Below are 21,159 nucleotides of genomic sequence, written 5' to 3'. Positions count from 1 at the left end.
GAGTAGAGAATCTATTAGTGGAAATGACAAAATTAAATTTTAATTAGAAAATGTTGATGTGTAATTTTTCTTGCCAGTTGATGAACGGGTTTTGAAAATTTTAAACACTTAACTTAACCATTGTAACTTTATATATTCTTATGAATATTCCATATGCATTACACAATCTTTTTTAGTTTACATTACATTATCTTAATAAATATTACACAAACTAGAGCAATTATTGTAATAACTAATGAAAAAACTTTAGACGTCCATCTAGATTTCTTGATTTGCCATTGGAGCTACTTGTAGATTCACCCTTTGTCGGTAACGTATTATGCACCGGTAGATAACTCCGACGACAATAATTAGTAAGACTATAACCAAAAGTATAACATAGAATCAATGTTGAAGAATTCGCTAGGCGCTAAACAAGCGTGCGTGACCTGTCGTTTAGTGCTTGGAATGTTTATTCATAAGTTAGACGATTTTAAGCAGTTTAAACATTTACAATATAACACATTATAAATATGATTTCTTATTAGATAAAATTTAGTTTTTAAAGTTGCTAACTAACATGATCACCACGTTTGCAACAACCCAGTATTTAGCCTCCTTTAAAAAGACAATGCAATACCACTTTTGCTTTGTCCAAATTACAGTAAGATTTTTAAAAATTAAAAGTTATTATCAATTCTAACGTGTCAACTTAATACATAGAGAGATGTTTCTTTGTTTCCTTCTAGAAACATAGTTTGAGTCTTTGACAATCTCGCGTGCTTGTAAATTGTTTAGAACAAAAAAAGTAAACTAATGGTTTAATGATACTCCTACAAGACTATTTGCCTTCTAAAATCCATTAAAAGTTCAAATATATCTAAGAAACTCTCTTTAAATTAAAATTCTAATAAATACTAATTAACTCTACGAAACCAACAATAATCCGGCCGAAGCCGATAATAAACCTAACCAACCGAAACCACACCTTGGCCTTCCAAGATTCCGGCTACCGCTTGAACGATGGTGGTGCGACATACCCGAAAAAAACGGATACCCGCCTAGCCCACCGCGAGATTGCCTTAGACGGTCGTATCCGCCACCACGTCCTCCTCCTACCTTACCGCCACCACGTCCTCCTCCTCCCTTACCGCCACCGCCTTTTCGGATAAAGACTGCTAATTTCGACGTCTTCTCACCGTAGCCAATAACACCTTCTGGCTTGGATATGGTGGAAACATGGCTGGTGTCAACGGAGGCTAGACGTAAGGATCGTGAGTCTACAACGGAAACAAAGTTGTGATGCAAATAAAGAACGAAGAGAAAATAGAAAAGCAACGACGTTTTTGTCAAACCCATGTTTATGCTTGTGCCTTCTCAGCCCCTCTTTTTTTGACGTTTTACATATATATAAGGGTCATCGAATTTTACGTTTCCGTTCTTAGTTGGGAAACAACAAATTTTATTCGTGAAATAGAAAAATGAGAATTGTGAGAAATCAGACGCGGTAGATCTTTCTGCAAATTTGACATTGAAATTATTTGCCAATTTTATTTATCTGTTAATTTTTGGTAATATTAGTTATTTCTACAATTTATACTGAATTCATCAAGTTTTATATTGTCATTTTGGTGTTTATTTTCTTATTCTTAGAGAATAATAATTATTTTTCAATTAAAAACCAATAGTGGTGGAAAAAAGCCAAAATGAAATTACATGCTTTAGATAATCTCACTAATATTTTATTCATGGATTGGTGAACAAATTTTAAAATGTGAGTTATAAATGTTTTTAAATACGGTGTGGTTGGGTTGGATACAATGTAAAAATGTTTCTTCTTATGCAAGCTCTCTCGGAGCTATGGATGTAACAACGATAGCAACAAAGGCCTTGAAGAAGATGATGATGGTGCTCATGGAGGTCTTCATATTTGCTCTTGGCTTCTCGATCGATCTTGGGGTTTATACTGAAACTTGTTTGACATTTATTTCTTTCAGTTTTTATTAAGGGTTTCTATTTTTTTTTTTCCTAGGCATATCAGTTTTCACTTAGTAATACCAGTTAATTTTAACTTATCTAAGCTAAGATTGGATAAAAGAAACATGGCAATATAATTCAATAATTTAGTTACTGATCAGACTAGATCATCAAGTAACAAATCTTCTATACTTTATATAGCAATTAGTCAAGTCATATACAATGTATTTGCATTATTTGCTACAACGCTGAAAATTAGAGAAAATAGTTTCCCAATTACATTTATATCACAACAATATTTTTTAAAAATTTTGATCTCAAATTACAGAATCTCGTTGACGTCAATTTAATCTCTAAAGATTTTTATTTCAAATTTCATATATCAAAAACTGACAATATTTAGACTTTTATGACTCCATTAATTGTATAAAATGTCATTTATTGATTCAAATAATAAAAGCTGGAAAGGTTACAACATATAATCCCCAAGTCTCTTTGACTTCTTCTTCTTCTTCACTTCTCCAATCATTCACTTCTTTCAAAAGTCTCTCATAACCTCTCACTTGACTTGTATCTACCGAAGCTTCTTTGATCTAAAAGTAAGTTTTCTCTGCCGCCTCTATCTCCTCTTTTTCGCTGGTACTTTGTTTTGAGATCTCTACACATTTAGTTTTGTATTGGTATTGGTGAGGATGACTTGTGCAAAACTCGCGGTCTCCTTTTGTTTCTTAATATTTTCATTGATTTTTTTTTGTCTATATATAGATTTTCCGAAGTTGTTTGCCGAATTGCCGATCACCATAAACTTTTTAGGAGTATGTAATGAAAAGATTTGAGTAAAAAGTACACTAAAGGTTCATCGATCCGTTTATTGATTAAATTGTTTACTTTGAATGAAGGAAAAAAAATATACTAATTACAATCATGACAAATGGTGGTGGTGGCGGCAACGGTGGTGGCGGAAACAACGGAGCAGCAAACCGGACGGAGGAGTTACAACCCCACCCGGTGAAAGAACAACTCCCCGGAATCCAATACTGCGTCAACAGTCCTCCTCCTTGGTGTAAGTTTCGTTTTATTGAATTTTGGTTATTAACTTATTATTTTAATTTATTTATTTTATATCTTATTAGTGTGTGTGTGTGTGTGTAAATGTAATATTTTTGGTGTTTGCAGTTGAAGCCGTAGTGTTGGGTTTCCAGCATTATTTGTTGAGTCTTGGCATCACAGTTCTCATTCCAAGTCTATTAGTTCCACTCATGGGAGGTGGTGATGTAAGTTGAGATGTCTTTATTTTTTTGAAAATTATTAAAACATCTTACATAACTATTAACAAACCTCAACACACACAAATATGCTCTTCCAGATTTTGATTTTAAAAATATGATTTTGTTTTTTTAGTTACTATTTCACTTTATTTTTTGGAGTTGGTTAATTACTATGTTTTCAAAATTTGGGTTATGATACTCTTTCGGTTAGAAAAACAAAATTTCTATTAAATTCTTGTAAATATTAAATTTTCTATACATACATTTTGATTTTTTTTTCTATATATGTTTTGACATTTTCAGGCAGAAAAAGTTAAAGTAATACAAACATTACTATTTGTGTCTGGATTAACAACATTGTTCCAGTCTTTCTTTGGAACTCGATTGCCTGTGATAGCTGCGGCTTCTTATGCCTATATCATACCTATCACTTCCATCATTTATTCGACCCGATTCACTTACTACACTGATCCTTTTGAAGTAAGTCTTATAACATTAGTATTATTATCATTAATTTTACAAACTATATTGTACTAATAATAAATTGTTTGATGTATATAACATAACTAATCAGAGGTTTGTGAGAACAATGAGAAGCATACAAGGAGCTTTGATTATAACCGGATGTTTCCAAGTTCTTGTATGTTTTCTAGGCGTATGGAGAAATATTGTTAGGTAAATTACTTAATATTATTTTGCCAAAGGAGACATACCTTATTATGTTTCTAACATTAAACATGAATGTATTTTTTATTTGCGCTCATTAGATTTCTAAGCCCACTCTCCATTGCTCCTTTGGCAACATTTACCGGATTGGGACTCTACCACATTGGCTTCCCTTTGGTATGTGTATACCCAAATGTTTTTATTAATTATTGAATAATTATGTAGAGTTATAATATGATGCAAAAATCTTTCATTTTTCAGTTAGCAAGATGCGTTGAAGTAGGACTTCCTGGGTTGATCTTACTTGTTTTTGTCACTCAGGTAAAGTTCTAACCGTTGTTTCTTAGCTTTCTTTTGTTTTAAATCCTTACACAATTAGAAAAAAATAAAATATAGATCATCGAAAAACACTAATTTAGCCAACGCAATTTATTTTGGTTACGTGTACATTTTACATGTCACTTTTTAATTTTTAAGTTTACGTAAACTATTTTTGTTAAGAGTATTTTTATCTTATGCTTGGCTTTGGCATTTACAATTAACAAAATAATTTATTTTTTGTCGGGTGCAGTACTTACCGCGTTTTTTGAAGATGAAAAAAGGGGCGATGATTTGGGATGGAAACAGATGCGACCGCTATGGGATGATGTTATGCATTCCAGTGGTATGGTTGTTCGCTCAGCTACTCACATCGAGTGGTGTTTATGACCACAAGTCTCAGACTACTCAAACCAGTTGTCGTACAGATCGTACTGGTCTCATCACCAACACTCCTTGGTCAGTTCTTCTATTTGAAATGTTCATTTTTTTCCATGTAGAGATTTCACTATTTTGGTATTCATAATTTATCTTTATTCTTTTAATGTGAATAATAGGATATACATACCATATCCTTTTCAATGGGGAAGCCCAACTTTCGACATCACTGATTCCTTTGCGATGATGGCTGCGTCTTTCGTCACTCTCTTCGAGGTTAAACTTTATTCTTATACATAAAATTGAAATTAAAAATCATTGAAAATAATATTTAGAGTACTATGAAGAGTGATAAATTTTATGTACTATTGTAGTCGACTGGTTTGTTCTATGCATCAGCAAGATATGGAAGTGCGACGCCGATTCCACCATCGGTTGTTAGTCGTGGTAATGGCTGGCTGGTTAGTCTAACAAAAACTTAATCAAGTCACATTTAAAAAAAACATACTTTTTTATACCGTTTATTAACTATTTATTTCATCATCTTATGAATATTTGAATAAATATCTTGTAGGGAGTTGGCGTATTACTCAATGGCATGCTTGGAGGCATCACGGGGATCACAACATCAACGTAACGAAACTTATCTATAAATTACAAATTTTTAATTTTTTGAGCATTTATCTTTAGTATATAATATATAAAGTATACTAACTAAAGACTAATGATATGATTTTGATATGGGTGTACCTTAATATTCAGAGAAAATGTTGGACTTTTGGCAATGACTAAGATTGGGAGTAGAAGAGTGATACAAATATCAGCTGCCTTCATGCTTTTTTTCTCTATTTTTGGTAAAAGAATTTCTTATAACCTATTATAATCTTTAAATGATTTTTTGAATTGTTTACTGATTTGATAACTTATTTATTTTAATCAAAATGCAGGAAAGTTTGGAGCGTTTTTCGCGTCAATACCATTACCAATCATGGCATCTCTTTATTGCATCGTATTGTGTTTTGTATGTAAGTCTCTTTATCTATTACACTTATAATTTCTTTAAAGTGTAAAATTACATTTTATATTAATATATGTATTTATTACTAAAAATAAAATAAAATTTAATTGGTTGCAGCTTCCGCGGGACTTAGTTTTCTACAATTCTGCAACCTCAATAGCTTCAACACCAAATTCATTGTAGGATTTTCTTTTTTCATGGCTATTTCAATCCCTCAATATTTCAGAGAATATTACAATGGAGGTTGGCGGTCTGATCATCGCTCGAATTGGGTAAATTACATCTTCTTATATACTTTAAAGCACATTTTTAAAATTACAAATGCTTTTTTATAACTTAACAAATTGAAAATTATTTTGTGTAAATACAAAACAGTTGGAAGATGTGATAAGAGTGATATTCATGTCCCACACAACGGTTGCGGCAATAATAGCGATAGTGCTTGATTGCACATTGTGTCGTGAAAACGATGAAGCCAAGAAAGATTGCGGACTGAAATGGTGGGATAAATTTCGACTATTCAATCTTGACGTGCGAAACGATGAGTTTTACGGTCTACCTTGCAACCTCAACAAATTCTTCCCTTCTCATTGAAACTTTCACTAATATCTTCTTCTATTCTTTTGTCTTTTTGAATGTTTCCTCTCTCTTTCTTTATGTCTATCTAGAAGTTTAGAGTGCTAATATATTTTCTTACAATTTATTCATCTAGTTACATATATATCTTCAAATATTTTATAAGAAGCTTTAATAGTTTGTTCGATTATTGCATATATGGAGCTTAATTTGTTTAAATTATTTAAGCCGTAATTTCTCATTTTTTAATTTATATACTAGATTAACCAACTTCTTATATCTAATGATGCATAGACTGATATCTTAACCTCCAACACTTTCAAGATTTCTTAGCATTTATTTAATGGTTTTTGATAATGTAATTACTGAAAACAATCTTAACATATTATATCAAGTAAAATCCTTCTTAGAAACAAATAAAAATTCCATTTTACAAAACTGCTTTGGCACTACTAGAAAGTCAGACATTCTATTTCTATCAACATTGGTGATTTTTTTCCCATAAATTCACACATTTTTTCTGTAAATATTATCCAAAAAAAAGAAAAGAAAAAAGATCAAACATATGTGTCAAGACTCAGGATTAGAACCACCACCATCTCCCTTCTTGTTAGCCATTGTGTACTTAAGAATCTCCAGAAATAAACAAAACTTGAACATTTCAATACATTCGTAATCACAACCGTTACAAATGCATTGTGACAGTCTCTTAAATCACAATGAACGTAATCTCAAACTGAGAGAGAGACATACATGTCTAAGCATTTGATTTTCATTCTACAAAGTTGAAATTTTTTCTTCAATTTCAGAGTTTTTATTCTCCAAAGCTTGATGATCTCTCACTGCTTTATGGTAAAGAGCTTGCAGCTAAAGAACTTGTAGTTTGTTCATGCATTTTCTTACTTTACGTAGAGATAATTCTAACGATGAAGAAAGTGAAAAGAGCGGTGATAAGCTCAAATTAACCTTAAGCAAATCCCTCAAATAAAGAGAGAGTCGTAGTACTTAAGGGTCAGATTCACAAAATTATTTTGTTCACACAAAAAGTTAACAGTTTCGAAATTAAGATAAACAGAACAAGTAAATTAATAGACAGAAAAAGCAATTAAATCGAGTGTAAATTAAGATGGGGAAAAATGTCAGGTTCACGGAATTTCTCAGAAAATATCTAAATTGTAGATCTACCAATATTGTTAGAAATTATTAAATAGCGTTCTAGAACTCAAATCACAAAACTATAATCAACCAACTCTCGTGTGTATTGAATATATATATGCCTAATAGTAGGAATTCTAACTCTCGTCTGTAAATCCCAAAACTAAACAAGCATTAACGATCAAGTTTGACATGTTCACAAAAGTATCTAAACCAACTCTAGTCTGAGAATATCTACTTTTGCTCACCTAAGATAGTTCAGGTAATAAGCGCACTCTCTTGTCTAATTATTATCCTAAGATCAAATTCTAGTTAGCTACTCTAGAATTAGCATTAAGATCAATCAAAGATGAAGAACTATAAAGATATTATCCTAACTAGTAATCGATCTAACAATTCATCTAAATCCCTATTGAGAATCCCTAAACCTAACAAGAGAACTACTCAGACATGATCATGGTAACAGAAAACATGATTTGACTATAAAGCATAAAAGAAATAAAAAAAAGAATAGAGATAGATCAGCCGTTGATCTGATAAATGGTATATGTAGACGCCAATTAGTTTCCTCTAACAAAGAGATTTGGCCCATACCTTTTTTAAGATGACCAAGACAACTTGAAAGCTTTTATTTGAAGTTTTCATGGCTAAAGAACCAAATCTCTATAAGCCAAAACCATAAAAAAATTTAATTAGTGTTAATATGCAAATTTTATTCATTTTGTTTTCTAAGAACTTATTTTAGAATAGTTTGTTATTTACATTTTAGAATAAGTTTATTAAATACCAAATCTAAAGATTACACCAGCAAATGTCAAATTCAACAAGAGTTTCCTTCTGAACCATCATAATTGAAAAAATAACTTAGTCGAGTACAATAAAATCGTTTTACTGTGTACCAATTCTTATTCCATAACATTTTGGACTATCTATCAAATTCTCGATAGGAAAAGAATTGATTCTACGTTTGTTCATAGTTAGAGAATTCAAGCATGAGAAAATATTGATTCCATTTTTTATAATCTCATGCCATAAGTCAAGTCGAATATATTCGATCCATTTTAACACCCCTATATATCGAACCAACCAATCTGCCATTTAAATTCTTGTGAGAATATTTTGACTTTATAATAGATTGATGGAGCAATAAGGTGTGAGATATCCTAACGAGTTAATGAAACAAATGAGTTGGATTGTAATAGATAGGTCAAATGTTGGGTTATTATGGATTGTATTATCTATTTGACATATGAATTTTTCAAAAAGTTAAAAACTATATCTTGTAAAGAATATGAGAAACATAATATATTTTTGACGTTAATTCTAAATGTAAATTTTACATTCTAAAAAGATATGAGAAAAAATAAAAGTGGAGAGAAGACAAAGAAATTGCTTTTTTCTTAGCAAATTTGAAGAGTGTTTTTTAAAAAAAAAATCTTTACTCATTACTTTTAATTAATTTTTATATAATTATAGACTATCTCTATATTCTAAATTAAGTTGTTAGTAGAAAAAATAGAATTTAACCTTGATAACAAAAAAGAGTTAAGTAACTTAATTGTATAATAGTTTCATATGATTAATTCAGAATAATATTCTTATTTATTAAATACCCGGTCTAAAGATTACAATGTAATGTGTTAAACTCAACAAGAGTTTCCGCCTGGACCACCATAATTGAAAAAGAAACCGAGTCGAGTTCGATGAAATGGTTTCACCTTACCATTTACATTTTAATGGTAAAATCATTAAGAATATTTACATGAGTGTTTACAAAAAGAATCATTAAGAATATTTACAAAAAGAAACCGAGTCGAGTTCGATTAAAATCATGTTTAATATTTACATTTTTTTTAGTATTAAGAATAAATAATTTTAAGAAAAAAAAAATGTTCACATGCACACCTTCCAAAATGCATACGTCCAAAGTTGTCCGGTGCGAAAGAAACCTGGATTTATCTGTCAAAATGATTAGCAATACTTTAATACAATAAAATATTAATAATAAGTGATTTTTTTAGAAACCTAAAAATAAAAACCTACAATATAACCCGCTTGGATAAAATTTTCTTGGTTATTCAATAGACTGCCTATAAATATTTGGCTATATGAAATCTGATATCGTCCAACGTTTAGCGCAAATCCATCATACCAAGCTTCTACACCATAAAATGGACCAGCTTGTGACCTTACTCCAGCAATCTACCAAGAGCCAGTTATATTGACATTACTAGTTGAAATACACAAAAATAATTAGATCTAGTGTATAAGAAGAAAATTAAATGTTTACATGTGCTCCAGAACTATGGGTTGAAAGCGGATGGAAATATTTTTCGGCGAAAAGTTTATGCCTTGATGTTGTATTCATTTGAGTTTCTCAATATAGGAACGGTTCCATCAGGACAACCTGTTTTCTTCGAATATGATTTGTTGTTCCCAATGTGATTCCTCAATTCAGTTCTTGAAATTGATGGTTTCATCTTTTCAAAAAATAAAATTTATAGTCAAATTTAAAATCACATTTTATAAAAGTTAATTAAAAAATAATCAAAATCATGTAGGAGACGAATTTTTGAAAGGTCTATGCACCTGGATTGTGTTGTTTTGGAGCAAGGGATGATTAAGTCCTGGTTGCTTAAAAATATCTACACAATCGTATGTAGCATTTTCACTTATCTGTCAATATCCAAAAACAAAAAGACATGAGACGATCTTGAACTCAATCCATGATATAAGAAAAAAAAAGAAGATGTTAATTCAATTAAATATATCAAAATAATTAGGGACACAAGTGTCTCAAGTTCTCAAAATATTAACACTGACCTTGAAGGATCTGAGAGGCAACGTATTTTGATCTGAACGAACTAGGGGCCTAGGGCTGCTACGAACAATAGATGCAAGAGAGTTATCTTAATTGTTGTAGACATTTTATAGTTATGTTTCTTCAAGAATGAAAACACTATGTTACTTATATATACATATTATAAGCACTACGTATGTTTGACTTTTCTAAAAGTAATTAATACATTCTAACTAAGAAAATACAAATATTTGACTGTAAATATTATGGAAACATTTTGTACGAAAATTTTGGAGTCTCATATTATGAACGTGAGTAGCAAGAAGGACAAGATCATTATCATATATTTAACTATATAACGTAAATGATTATTGAATGGGGAATAATCGTACTTTGGCCAGAAAGTGAAAAGGATTTACTTATTACGTTATCAATAATAAATAATTTATCGTCAATTAAACAAAAAATTCGTAATCAGTGTGTTGTTGACTATTGACCCAGTTTATTATTGTCTTTTTTTTTTTTTTTTTTTTAACGTCTTTCATATAATAATATAAAACCAGAAGTATAAAACAGAGTCAATCGAAACATAGGACATAATAAACCAAAGGAGAAAGAAGGCATTAAAAAACAGAGCAAAGAAGATTACAAGAGAACCTCATGCTGAAGCTATGCGTTCTCTCTCAATCCGGTCGTGGAGCCAAGATGGACCTCCTAGCGCAAGATACGATGTAAACCGTCCCTCCTTCGTGACACTACAAGCAATATCCCTGGCCAAAGTATTGGCTTTCGGTGAAGAGAGGTGAAAGCTTACCTACCCCATCACCCGTATTGCTTGTAAGATTTTATCGGGCTGGGAACGATACTTCGGCCATTCCAAAGGATTCTCCAATGCCATCACTGCCGCGTTACAATCCGACCAGATTTCGCAGTTGTTAATATGAAGATCATGAAGACTGCGAAGACACCACAATAGGCAGTGTAGTTCTGTAGAGAGTCTGTTCATTCTTGGAAGAAAAGCATCTCTAGCATGAAATAGAGCATTGCCTAAGTGGTTCCTTAAAATCCAAGCACCCCCACAGTGAGCCGTAACACTTACCCAAGAAGCATGAATGTTGCATTTTAAAATCCCTAAAGGAGGCTTCAACCACCTTAAAACCTGTCTACCTCCACGGCTAGCCTCCTCTGCGGTTTCAAGATTAGTATTGTGGTTAAGTGTAGTCCATTCTTCCATTTCCTCTAAAGCCGTGGCAATGATAATATGAGGATCAATTCATCTCTGATTTTTACTATATTTTGTAATTTCGAACTCCATTCAAAATACTTATATATATATATAATATTGTCTGGTGGATATTACCATTCATATAAAATTTAATATTGGACATCTATAAATATGATTACATTTTGATACTATACAATACTAGTATTAAGAGTATCTAAATATTTTAAAACTAATAAAGTGATAAAGAAATGTAATCAAATGATCATAAAAATAATTAATTTAGAGAAAACAAAAATAAATGATTATATGATATGATATTATCGTTCTTTTTTTTTTTCCGTCATGATAGAATCGGATAAACTCCTAACTCCTACTCCAGTGTTCTTCCTCTGACGCTAAGTCCTTCTTTTTATAGCCATGATGTGACAACTCAATCCTCTTTAGAATTGATATGGGACGGATAGGTCATACGTGCTTTGTGGCGGCGGGAGCATTGTACGGAGGGGCCGACTTCCTGGCAGATCGATTGCAAATTGGCCGACTTCTTGGCAAATCGATAACAGATGGGCCGACTTCCGTTGACCTGGTCAATGTCCCTGGAGCTGGTCATCATTTTCTGATGGGCCAAGCGAGTGTTGGTGGGACGAAGCCCATATCCAACATCTAGTCAACTTTTTGCAACAACTAATGTACAAGACGATCCTAAAGAGGATTGACCTAACCCTCCACAGATGTTGGTTTTTTCTGTTTTTTTTTTAATGTAGAGACCTCGTTGTACTCCACATTGTTCTCTAGTCAACTTTTTGCACCAACAAGGTCTCTACAGAATCAATTGGATCTGAATAGAGTGGTAAAACATCCCCAAGTGAAACAATAGAACCTGAAGCAGAACTCATCGTCTCCTGATCATTCCTTCTGTAAAGTGGATGATCCTTGAAATTTTCTCGATGAAGGCAATGAACTCTGAAAACATTAGAAAAGAAAGCCCAAATGGTCTCATCGTATTCACGTCAAACACGCCAGAGCCCTTACTCTGTTACTCATCAACCCTAAACCCTCAGGCACGGCATCTTCTTTATCCTTTTATCCCTAAAAAGTGATTGGGACTGGGAGGAGACCAATTCAGGTTTTTTGGGTTCCAAGAATATTACTTTTTAGAGTTCGGTTCAGGTTCTGCCATTCTCAATCTCATGTAGAAGATGGATTGGCGGCCTTTGTATATATTATCTCGATCTTTTGTTCATGTTGTAATTCTTTATTTTTTTTTAAGTTAAATTTTTTTTTGTTGTGATTCTTTTTTAATTTCCTCTATGGGTTGTTCAAATGTTTTGGTTCATGGATGTGCTTAAGTTGGAAAATCGTGATCTGTGAATAATGCCTTATAAGGAGTTAGCAAACTGGACATGACGAAGGATTGTTGAAATTCATAAAATCTTGATCGTTTTTTATGGAGTATCAAATTGAGTGCTAGTCACGCAAAGAATCTGACCATCGTGGCTTCCAATGCCATAATTAACTTCAATGCGGGAAATCAGAGAAATTTTTTTAAAAAAAAATCAATTATTCAACAAATTCATTTCGAAGTTTTCAATTAATCAAGGCAAGTGTGTCCTTCGTTACAAACTTATTATGTTCAAGATAGTACACCTACTCTTTGATCATGCGTCTATCTAAAATTCTAAATGCATTAGCATCAATATATTACCACATAGATGTTCTGTCTCTCCATGCTCTGTCAGAATTCTTGGAAATTGTGTTCTAAAGCGACGCCAGATTTTGATACATAAATACTAAACTTTAACGTTGTTTAATAGAACGAGTACGACGCCAAAAAAACGTTTTAAGTTGGTTCCAAAACGACGTTAAGAAAATGACGTATCTTACCGTCATGTTGTAGGGTCACAATAATAATATTTTTTTTGGTACTTAATTGATCTCATGATCTATGATCAATTAAATCTCAAAAGATTTCTATTTCAAATTTCATATATCAAAAACTGACATTATTAAGACTCTTATTACGACATTAAATTGAATAATATGTCATATAATCATTTAAATAATTTAAAAGTTAGGCAAAGACTTTTAATCCCCAAATTAGAAAGCTTCTTCCATCGTTTTTAAAAAGTAAGTTTTCTCCTATATAATCGATTGACTAAAACAAAAATTATAATTCTTATGCATCTTTCGTTGATCTCTGCAGAAATTGTTGTGTTCTTGATTATGAAAATTTTGGTATTGGTCAGGTTGACTAATGCAAAACTCTGAGCCTCCTTGTGTTACCATAACATTTTCATTGATTTCTTTTATTACGTTATCTATATTTAGGATTGATGTTTTAAAAAACAGTTTACGATATATCAAAATATTTCTTCTATATTTTTCTATATGATTTTCTGCAGTTGTTAGTCGATCACGTTAACTCTTTTAGTAAATGTAATGAGAAAGATTGATAATTAACATGGTGTACTAACAATTTCATATTTATTAATTTAAAATAAGTTTATTAAAAGCCATTTTAAAAAGACTACATTGGCAAATGTCAAACTCCGCAAGAATTTCCTCCTGGACCACCATAATTAAAAGTAAAGTCGAGTAGTTTTACTTTATCGGTTCTTATGCCATAACATTTTGGACTATCTAGCAACTTCTCCATAGGAAAAGAATCGATTCTACGTTGTTCATAGTTGGAATTCAAGACTTCAATATTTGCAAACATTGCTGATTCCTTTCGGTCTCCAGTCGGAAATTTACCATTACCCATTGGAGGACTTGAACCTTGATGAGAAGCTTGAACTGCACCTCCAACTCCAACCATATTTGCACCAGTACCTATTAGGTTAAATAATTCTTTTGGCCAATATCCGACATCTATGTTCGGTGCATTTAGTATCAGTTTTGTAATCCACCAGTTTCCTGTTTGTTTATCCTTTTAGTGTATAAGATAAAAAAAAAAAATCATTAAAAATTGAAGAACAAAATAATGTGCTAATCAAATTACTTTAAGAGTAGTGTGTTCGAACAACACAGGTTATAGTCACTATATATTTCAATTCATAAAGTTAATTTTAAAATTCATAAATCCTCCAAAACTAAGTGGGAATGACATATGTGAAAATTAAGAAAATCATTCATTCTTAAGCATGTTTTAGCTTAAAAATCTAACATTTAAAAATTGCAGATTTAATATATCATTATTAACACCAAAAATAACTATAAAAAAGTTTACAAAATATAAAATTAATTTTAAATTTTGCATAATAATATAAGAATCAAAGAGAATAAAAAAAAATCCTTAAAACAGTTTATAAAAATAACATAATGACTATTTAAATGGTTTACAAAATAAATGAATTAGTATTAAAGACTTGAAAAATCACCTGGTGGATGGAGTAATGCAACAAATGTTCGTGTGGCTGGTCCAAGGGCTGGGCTATGGGAACCTCCTGTGATACTTGAACAAACCCTGGACATGCCGTATTATAACATCCTTTTCCATTTTCACCCTATAAAAATATTGAATATTTCAATGGTATTTGATTTAACAATTTTTGCTTATATAGAAACCATAAATAATTTCTTTCACATGCAGACCTTCCAAAATCCATATGACCAAACATCTCCATCGCCAAATAGACTTGGATTTATCTAAAAAAAAACTTTTATATACTTTAAGACTATACCTAGAGAATTAACGAGTGGATAAAGCAAAAAAAAAACAATAAAAAATGTAAAGCTTACCATCCAACCTGCTTGGATAAAATTGACCTTATTGTTCAAACCACTGCCTACATATAATTGAGCATATGAGGCTTGATCTCTTTCGATGTTTATGTTATGTATACTAAATGAAGCTTCTACACCGTGATATGGACCATTTTGTGACTTCACTCCAGCAATCTACCAAAAAACCGGTTATAGTGACATATATACACATAACTAATACTTGAAATATACATACAAAAAAGTATCATAGCTAAGCAAATAAGAAAAAAAATTGAAAGCTTACATGTGTTCCAGGACTATCGCCTGATAGCGGATAGACATACTTCTCGGCAAAAAGTTGTGCATTGGTGATATATTCTTTTGAATTTCTTAATATAGGAACGGTGCCATGTGGACAGCCCATTTTATTCTTATATGTTTTAGTGTTGTCAGTTTGATTCTTTAATTCATGTCTTGCAAATGATGGTTTCATCTATTCAAAAAATAAATTATATAGTCAAATTTAAATTCAATTTTTATAAGAGTAAAATGTTCATAGGAGACAAATTTCTGAAACGTCCATGAACCTGGATTTTGTGATTTTGGAGCAAGGGATGCTCAAGTCCCGGTTGCTTATAAATGTTAATGCAGTCATATGTTACATTTTCACGTATCTGCCAATAACAAAAAAACAATCAAGCTTTTTATAACAAAAATAAACAAGGCGATGTTGAACTCCGTCCATGACATATCCGACTATAGATACGTTGATGTTGGACTAATTTCTTTTGTTTCAAAACTGACCTTGAAGGTTCTGAGAGGTACCATATTTGGATCCGAACGAATTAGGGCTGGTGAGAACAAAAAAGGTAAGAGATTCATAACAAGAGCAATCCTAACTCCTGTAGACATTAATTAGTTTTGTTTCCTCAAGACTGAAAACACTATGTTATTTTATTTATATATATATATATTACGATCTCAAGAAGAGAAAATCAACAATACGATAAAGTAGATATAAATGTTTGACTGAACTTATTATGGAAACGTTATATACGAAAATTATGGAGCCTCATATTATAAACAAAATTTAGAAGAAGAACAAGATCATTAAATAAGGTGGGAAATGGTAGAACTTTGACCGTAAACGAAAAAAAACAAAAGGCACCTTTTATCATAATGCCCTTACTAATAACAAAAAGAAATTAGAATAGGAATATATTATAATTGTATTTCAAAATAATTAATTGAAGAAGTAACTAATATTTCAGATTTAGTTTTCATAAAATCTTTTAATAAGATTTTGAAGATTACAAACCAATTTCTAAAAGATAAAATTAACTTATTTATGACAATATTCATTAATATTATATATGTATATATATATATATAAATCAAAAAAATTTATTCATTTTATAGATATTATATATTAACCCTTATAGATATCAATATTTTGATTTTTCACTATATAAATTATATAGAAATCTCCACTATTAATTGAAAATATTAAAAATAGTAATTATATATATATAAGTTATTTAAGTAAAGAAATTTAAAATTATAAATATTACATAAAATACTAACATAAAAATTCTCTAAAATAATAATTTAAGTAAAGTCATTAATGACAAAAAGATCAAATTAAAAGTTTGGCAATCTAATTAGTTTTCAAAACAATTAATAAAATCTGAAAATATTTAGTAGCTAATCAAATGGGTTAATTGAATAAAGAAGATTTCATGTCAAAGTATGTCAAGTTAATTATTTTTAATCATTATATTTCAAATTTCTTCATTGTTTGATTTTATTTTTTTGAGAAAATTAAATCATCATATCATCCATATAATAATAAAAAAATGTAGATTTTGTTGTTGCATATACTATAATTTAAATTTTGAAAACTGAACATAAATTATTCAACATGTGAAAATATTTAATAGTCATACATGGAATGGAGATGAGTGGTAGACTGGTAGTCCAAAAACTTAAGGAAGACCAAAATGTTGAAAAAAATAAATCATAAGCGTATGAAACCTCACTTAATATGCGTTTATATTTTAAAGTTTTTGATTTAGTATATGAAGACCAACGTATACCAAGTGTAAAATTGAATGGTTAATTAGAGTGAAACAGAATATCATACAATATAACTAATATTTTTTTCTTTGCCAACTCTTTATGCTAATAATTGTAGTATTGGGTAAAACGGCAAAAATCAACCCAAACATTTTGCAAAATGTCTTTCTATATATACTCAAAGAATGATACCAAGCATTTTTAAACATGAACCAACAGAAAATTTAGATGACCTACTTGAACCGTAAGTCCTTTAACTGTTTCCTCCTTTGACCTATACGGTGTTAGTCAACCGTCTAACGGTACTGAATTAGACGTGTGATATGAAGTGTGGCTAAACAAAACGATGTAGTTTTTGTCGGTTTAGTTGTATTGTGTACACAAAAATGATGTTGTGCACACAAAAATGATGTTGTTTTGGTATTAAAGATAAAATCGATATTGGAGATAAAACTACCAAATATTGATTTTATCCCTAATTTCAAAACAACATCATTTTTTAGTTCAGATATAAAACATTTGGTGAATGTCTTATATAGGAGTCTTAACTACAGAGTCTTAACTACAGGCTCAACCCACCCATAAAGCAGAGCAGCCAAACCATTTACTTTAGGCCACAAAATATAAAAAAAGTTTTTAGGGCCATATTATTAAGAATCTTCCTTAGTCTTGTTGTTATGTAGTCTTTAAATTAGTGTCATGTCCCGAGTTTGAGTCTCTTCTCTAACAGTTTTTTTTTTAAATTTTAATAATAGTTTTAAATAGAAAATTATATTATTGAAGTATGCATTAAGCACCAAAAATCGAAGGACCGGGCCTGCTTAACTAATAATGCAATTATTATTGTTTAATACATTCAAAAATATTTGATACTTTGATTCCATAAGAAAATTGAAAATATGTAACTAAATTGAATTAAATTATTTCTTGAAAAATATTAGTATTATATATATCATAAATTTTAAATTACAAGTTTAAGAGAGAAAATTTAACTAGAAAATAAGGATCCAGTAGATCCTTTAGTGTTCTACCTCATACTCCTTATTGTCATTGTCCTGAATATATGTATCTCGTGGGGGTCGGAAACACTTGTTGATCTCTTCTTTACTCATTACTTTTAATTAATTTTTATATAATTATAGACTATCTCTATATTCTAAATTAAGTTGTTAGCAGACAAAATAGAATTTAACCTTGATAACAAAAAAGAGTTAAGTAACTTAATTGTATAATAGTTTCATATGATTAATTCAGAATAATATTCTTATTTATTAAATACCCGGTCTAAAGATTACAATGTAATGTGTTAAACTCAACAAGAGTTTCCGCCTGGACCACCATAATTGAAAAAGAAACCGAGTCGAGTTCGATGAAATGGTTTCACCTTACCAATCTTACCCCATAACATTTTGGACTATATACCATAATCTCAGTAGGAAAAGAATTCATTTTACGATTGTTATAGTTGGAATCCAAAACTTCAATATTTGTAACCAATGCTGAGTCTAAGCGGCCTCCCACTGGAAAATTACCATTACCCATCGGGGGACTTTCACCTGAACCAGAAGCTTGTACTGCACCCCCAACTCCAACCGTAGTAGCACCATTGTCAATAAGATTAAAGAGCTCTTTTGACCAATATCCAATATCTTCGTTAGGTCCATTCGATATTGAGTAAGCCACCAATTTCTAGTTCCTTTATCCTTTTTCATACATTAAAAAATGAAACAAATGCATTTTGTTAAAAAAACAAAAAAGAATATGCTAGTACATTACTTTAAAAGCTAAGTGTTATTATATAATCAAATACATCTTAATATGATTCATAATGAGAAATAAATAAATAAAATCTGGAAATATAATACCTGATGGATGGACCAACGCGACCAATCAGGGACTCCTGGCTTAAGGTCTATGGGTTGGACTATGGGAAATTTTCTCGAAACCTGAATAAACCCATCAAATGCTGTATTGTAACATCCTTTTCCATCTTTACCCTATTAAAATCATGTTTAATATTTACAATTTTAGTATTAAGAATAAATAATTTTAAGAAAAAAAAATGTTCACATGCACACCTTCCAAAATGCATACGTCCAAAGTTGTCCGGTGCGAAAGAAACCTGGATTTATCTGTCAAAATGATTTGCAATACTTTAATACAATGAAATATTAATAAATGATTATTTTTTAAAACCTATAAAATAAAAACCTACAATATAACCCGCTTGGATAAAATTGTTTTGGTTATTCAATCGACTGCCTATAAATATTTGGCTATATGAAATCTGATATCGTCCAACGTTTAGCGCATATCCATCATACCAAGCTTCTACACCATGAAATGGACCAGCACGTGACCTTACTCCAGCAATCTACCAAGAGCCAGTTATATTGACATTACTACTTGAAATACACAAAAATAATTAGATCTAATGTATAAGGAGAAAATTGAATGTTTACATGTGCTCCAGAACTATGGGTTGACAGGGGATGGAAATATTTTTCGGAGAAAAGTTGTGCCTTGATGTTGTATCATTTGAGGTTCTCAATATAGGAACGGTTCCATCTGGACAACTTGTTTTCTTCGAATATGATTTGTTGTTGCCAATGTGATTCCTTAATTTAATTCTTGAAATTGATGGTTTCATCTTTTCAAAGAATAAAATTTATAGTCAAATTTAAAATCACATTTTATAAAAATAAATTAAAAAAAAATCAAAATCATGTAGGAGACGAATTTTTTAAAGGTCGATGCACCTGGATTGTGTGGTTTTGGAGCAAGGGATGATTAAGTCCTGGTTGCTTAAAAATATCTACACAATCGTATTTAGCATTTTCACTTATCTGTCAATATCCAAAAACAAAAAGACATGAGACGATCTTGAACTCAATCCATGATATAAGAAAAAAAAAAAAAGATGTTAATTCAATTAAATATATCAAAATAATGAGGGACACAAGTGTCTCAAGTTCTCAAAATATTAACACTGACCTTGAAGGATCTGAGAGGCAACGTATTTTGATCTGAACGAACTAGGGCTGCTACGAACAATAGATGCAAGAGATTCAAAACCAGAGTTATCTTAATTGTTGTAGACATTTTATAGTTATGTTTCTTCAAGAATGAAAACACTATGTTACTTATATATACATATTATAAGCACTACGTATGTTTGACTTTTCTAAAAGTAATTAATACATTCTAACTAAGAAAATACAAATATTTGACTGTAAATATTATGGAAACATTTTGTACGAAAATTTTGGAGTCTCATATTATGAACGTGATTAGCAAGAAGGACAAGATCATTATCATATAGTTAACTATATAACGTAAATGATTATTGAATGGGGAATAATCGTACTTTGGCCAGAAAGTGAAAAGGATTTACTTATTACGTTATCAATAATAAATAATTTATCGTCAATTAAACAAAAAATTCGTAATCAGTGTGTTGTTGACTATTGACCCAGTTTATTATTGTCTTTTGTTTAGTTTATGTTTATGTGTAGTCAATTCATCTCTGATTTTTACTATATTTTGTAATTTCGAACTCCATTCAAAATACTTATATATATATATAATATTGTCTGGTGGATATTACCATTCATATAAAATTTAATATTGGACATCTATAAATATGATTACATTTTGATACTATACAATACTAGTATTAAGAGTATATAAATATTTTTAAACTAATAAAGTGATAAAGAAATGTAATCAAATGATCATAAAATAATTAATTTAGAGAAAACAACAATAAATGATTATATGATATGATATTATCTTTGTTTCTTTTTTTTCGTCATGATAGAATCGGATAAACTCCTGACTTCTACTCCAGTTAACTTGTTCTTCCTCTGAAGCTAGGTCCCTCTTTTTATGGGATTATTATCTAAAAAACCATTTTTGCTCAACCATTTTTCAAAATTGTCATTTTCTCAACATTCTTTCAAATTTGCCATTTTTGCCATTTTTAAAAACTAAAAATTTGGAAAAATAATTTTATAAA

At 30.5% G+C, this 21,159-nt stretch overlaps 4 protein-coding genes across 5 annotated transcripts; 1 reads left to right on the top strand and 3 right to left on the bottom strand.

Moving 5' to 3' along the window:
• Positions 1 to 649: 649 nt before the first annotated feature.
• On the bottom strand, positions 650 to 1,539 carry LOC9310327 (keratin, type II cytoskeletal 1). Its single transcript, XM_021023718.1, has one exon. The coding sequence runs from the start codon at positions 1,336 to 1,338 to the stop codon at positions 907 to 909; it is 432 nt and encodes a 143-aa protein (XP_020879377.1). The 5' UTR covers positions 1,339 to 1,539; the 3' UTR covers positions 650 to 906.
• A 667-nt stretch (positions 1,540 to 2,206) lies between these two features.
• Positions 2,207 to 6,240, top strand: LOC9308232 (putative nucleobase-ascorbate transporter 10). The gene is made up of 14 exons (XM_002874213.2): positions 2,207 to 3,019; positions 3,133 to 3,230; positions 3,528 to 3,704; positions 3,799 to 3,899; positions 3,992 to 4,067; positions 4,152 to 4,211; positions 4,462 to 4,667; positions 4,766 to 4,862; positions 4,961 to 5,047; positions 5,161 to 5,219; positions 5,349 to 5,440; positions 5,534 to 5,611; positions 5,722 to 5,876; positions 5,980 to 6,240. Exons 1-14 carry the CDS (start codon positions 2,881 to 2,883, stop codon positions 6,196 to 6,198), a joined length of 1,644 nt encoding a protein of 547 aa, XP_002874259.1. The 5' UTR covers positions 2,207 to 2,880; the 3' UTR covers positions 6,199 to 6,240.
• A 2,619-nt stretch (positions 6,241 to 8,859) lies between these two features.
• Positions 8,860 to 20,243, bottom strand: LOC9308229. Its single transcript, XM_021020447.1, is given in 10 exon segments — positions 8,860 to 9,053; positions 18,526 to 18,814; positions 18,817 to 18,844; positions 19,007 to 19,138; positions 19,220 to 19,273; positions 19,357 to 19,515; positions 19,604 to 19,677; positions 19,680 to 19,791; positions 19,901 to 19,987; positions 20,136 to 20,243. Coding segments are annotated over 10 exon segments (1,047 nt in total). The 3' UTR covers positions 8,860 to 9,049.
• LOC9308230 lies at positions 13,823 to 16,151 on the bottom strand. Of its 2 annotated transcripts, XM_021020616.1 has the most exons (7): positions 15,870 to 16,151; positions 15,653 to 15,739; positions 15,370 to 15,558; positions 15,102 to 15,260; positions 14,955 to 15,008; positions 14,741 to 14,866; positions 13,823 to 14,289 (listed from the first exon to the last, which is right to left on the bottom strand). In XM_021020616.1, the coding sequence occupies exons 1-7, from the start codon at positions 15,975 to 15,977 to the stop codon at positions 13,903 to 13,905; spliced, it is 1,110 nt and encodes a 369-aa protein (XP_020876275.1). In that variant the 5' UTR covers positions 15,978 to 16,151; the 3' UTR covers positions 13,823 to 13,902. The 2 variants fall into 2 exon arrangements, with proteins under 2 accessions (XP_020876275.1, XP_020876276.1); XM_021020617.1 differs by lacking the exon at positions 14,955 to 15,008.
• Positions 20,244 to 21,159: the final 916 nt, after the last annotated feature.

The sequence above is a fragment of the Arabidopsis lyrata genome (genome assembly GCF_000004255.2).
Source record: "Arabidopsis lyrata subsp. lyrata unplaced genomic scaffold ARALYscaffold_6, whole genome shotgun sequence".
NCBI classification, from domain to species: Eukaryota; Viridiplantae; Streptophyta; class Magnoliopsida; order Brassicales; family Brassicaceae; genus Arabidopsis; species Arabidopsis lyrata.
This window is presented reverse-complemented; position numbering and strand designations above follow the sequence as displayed.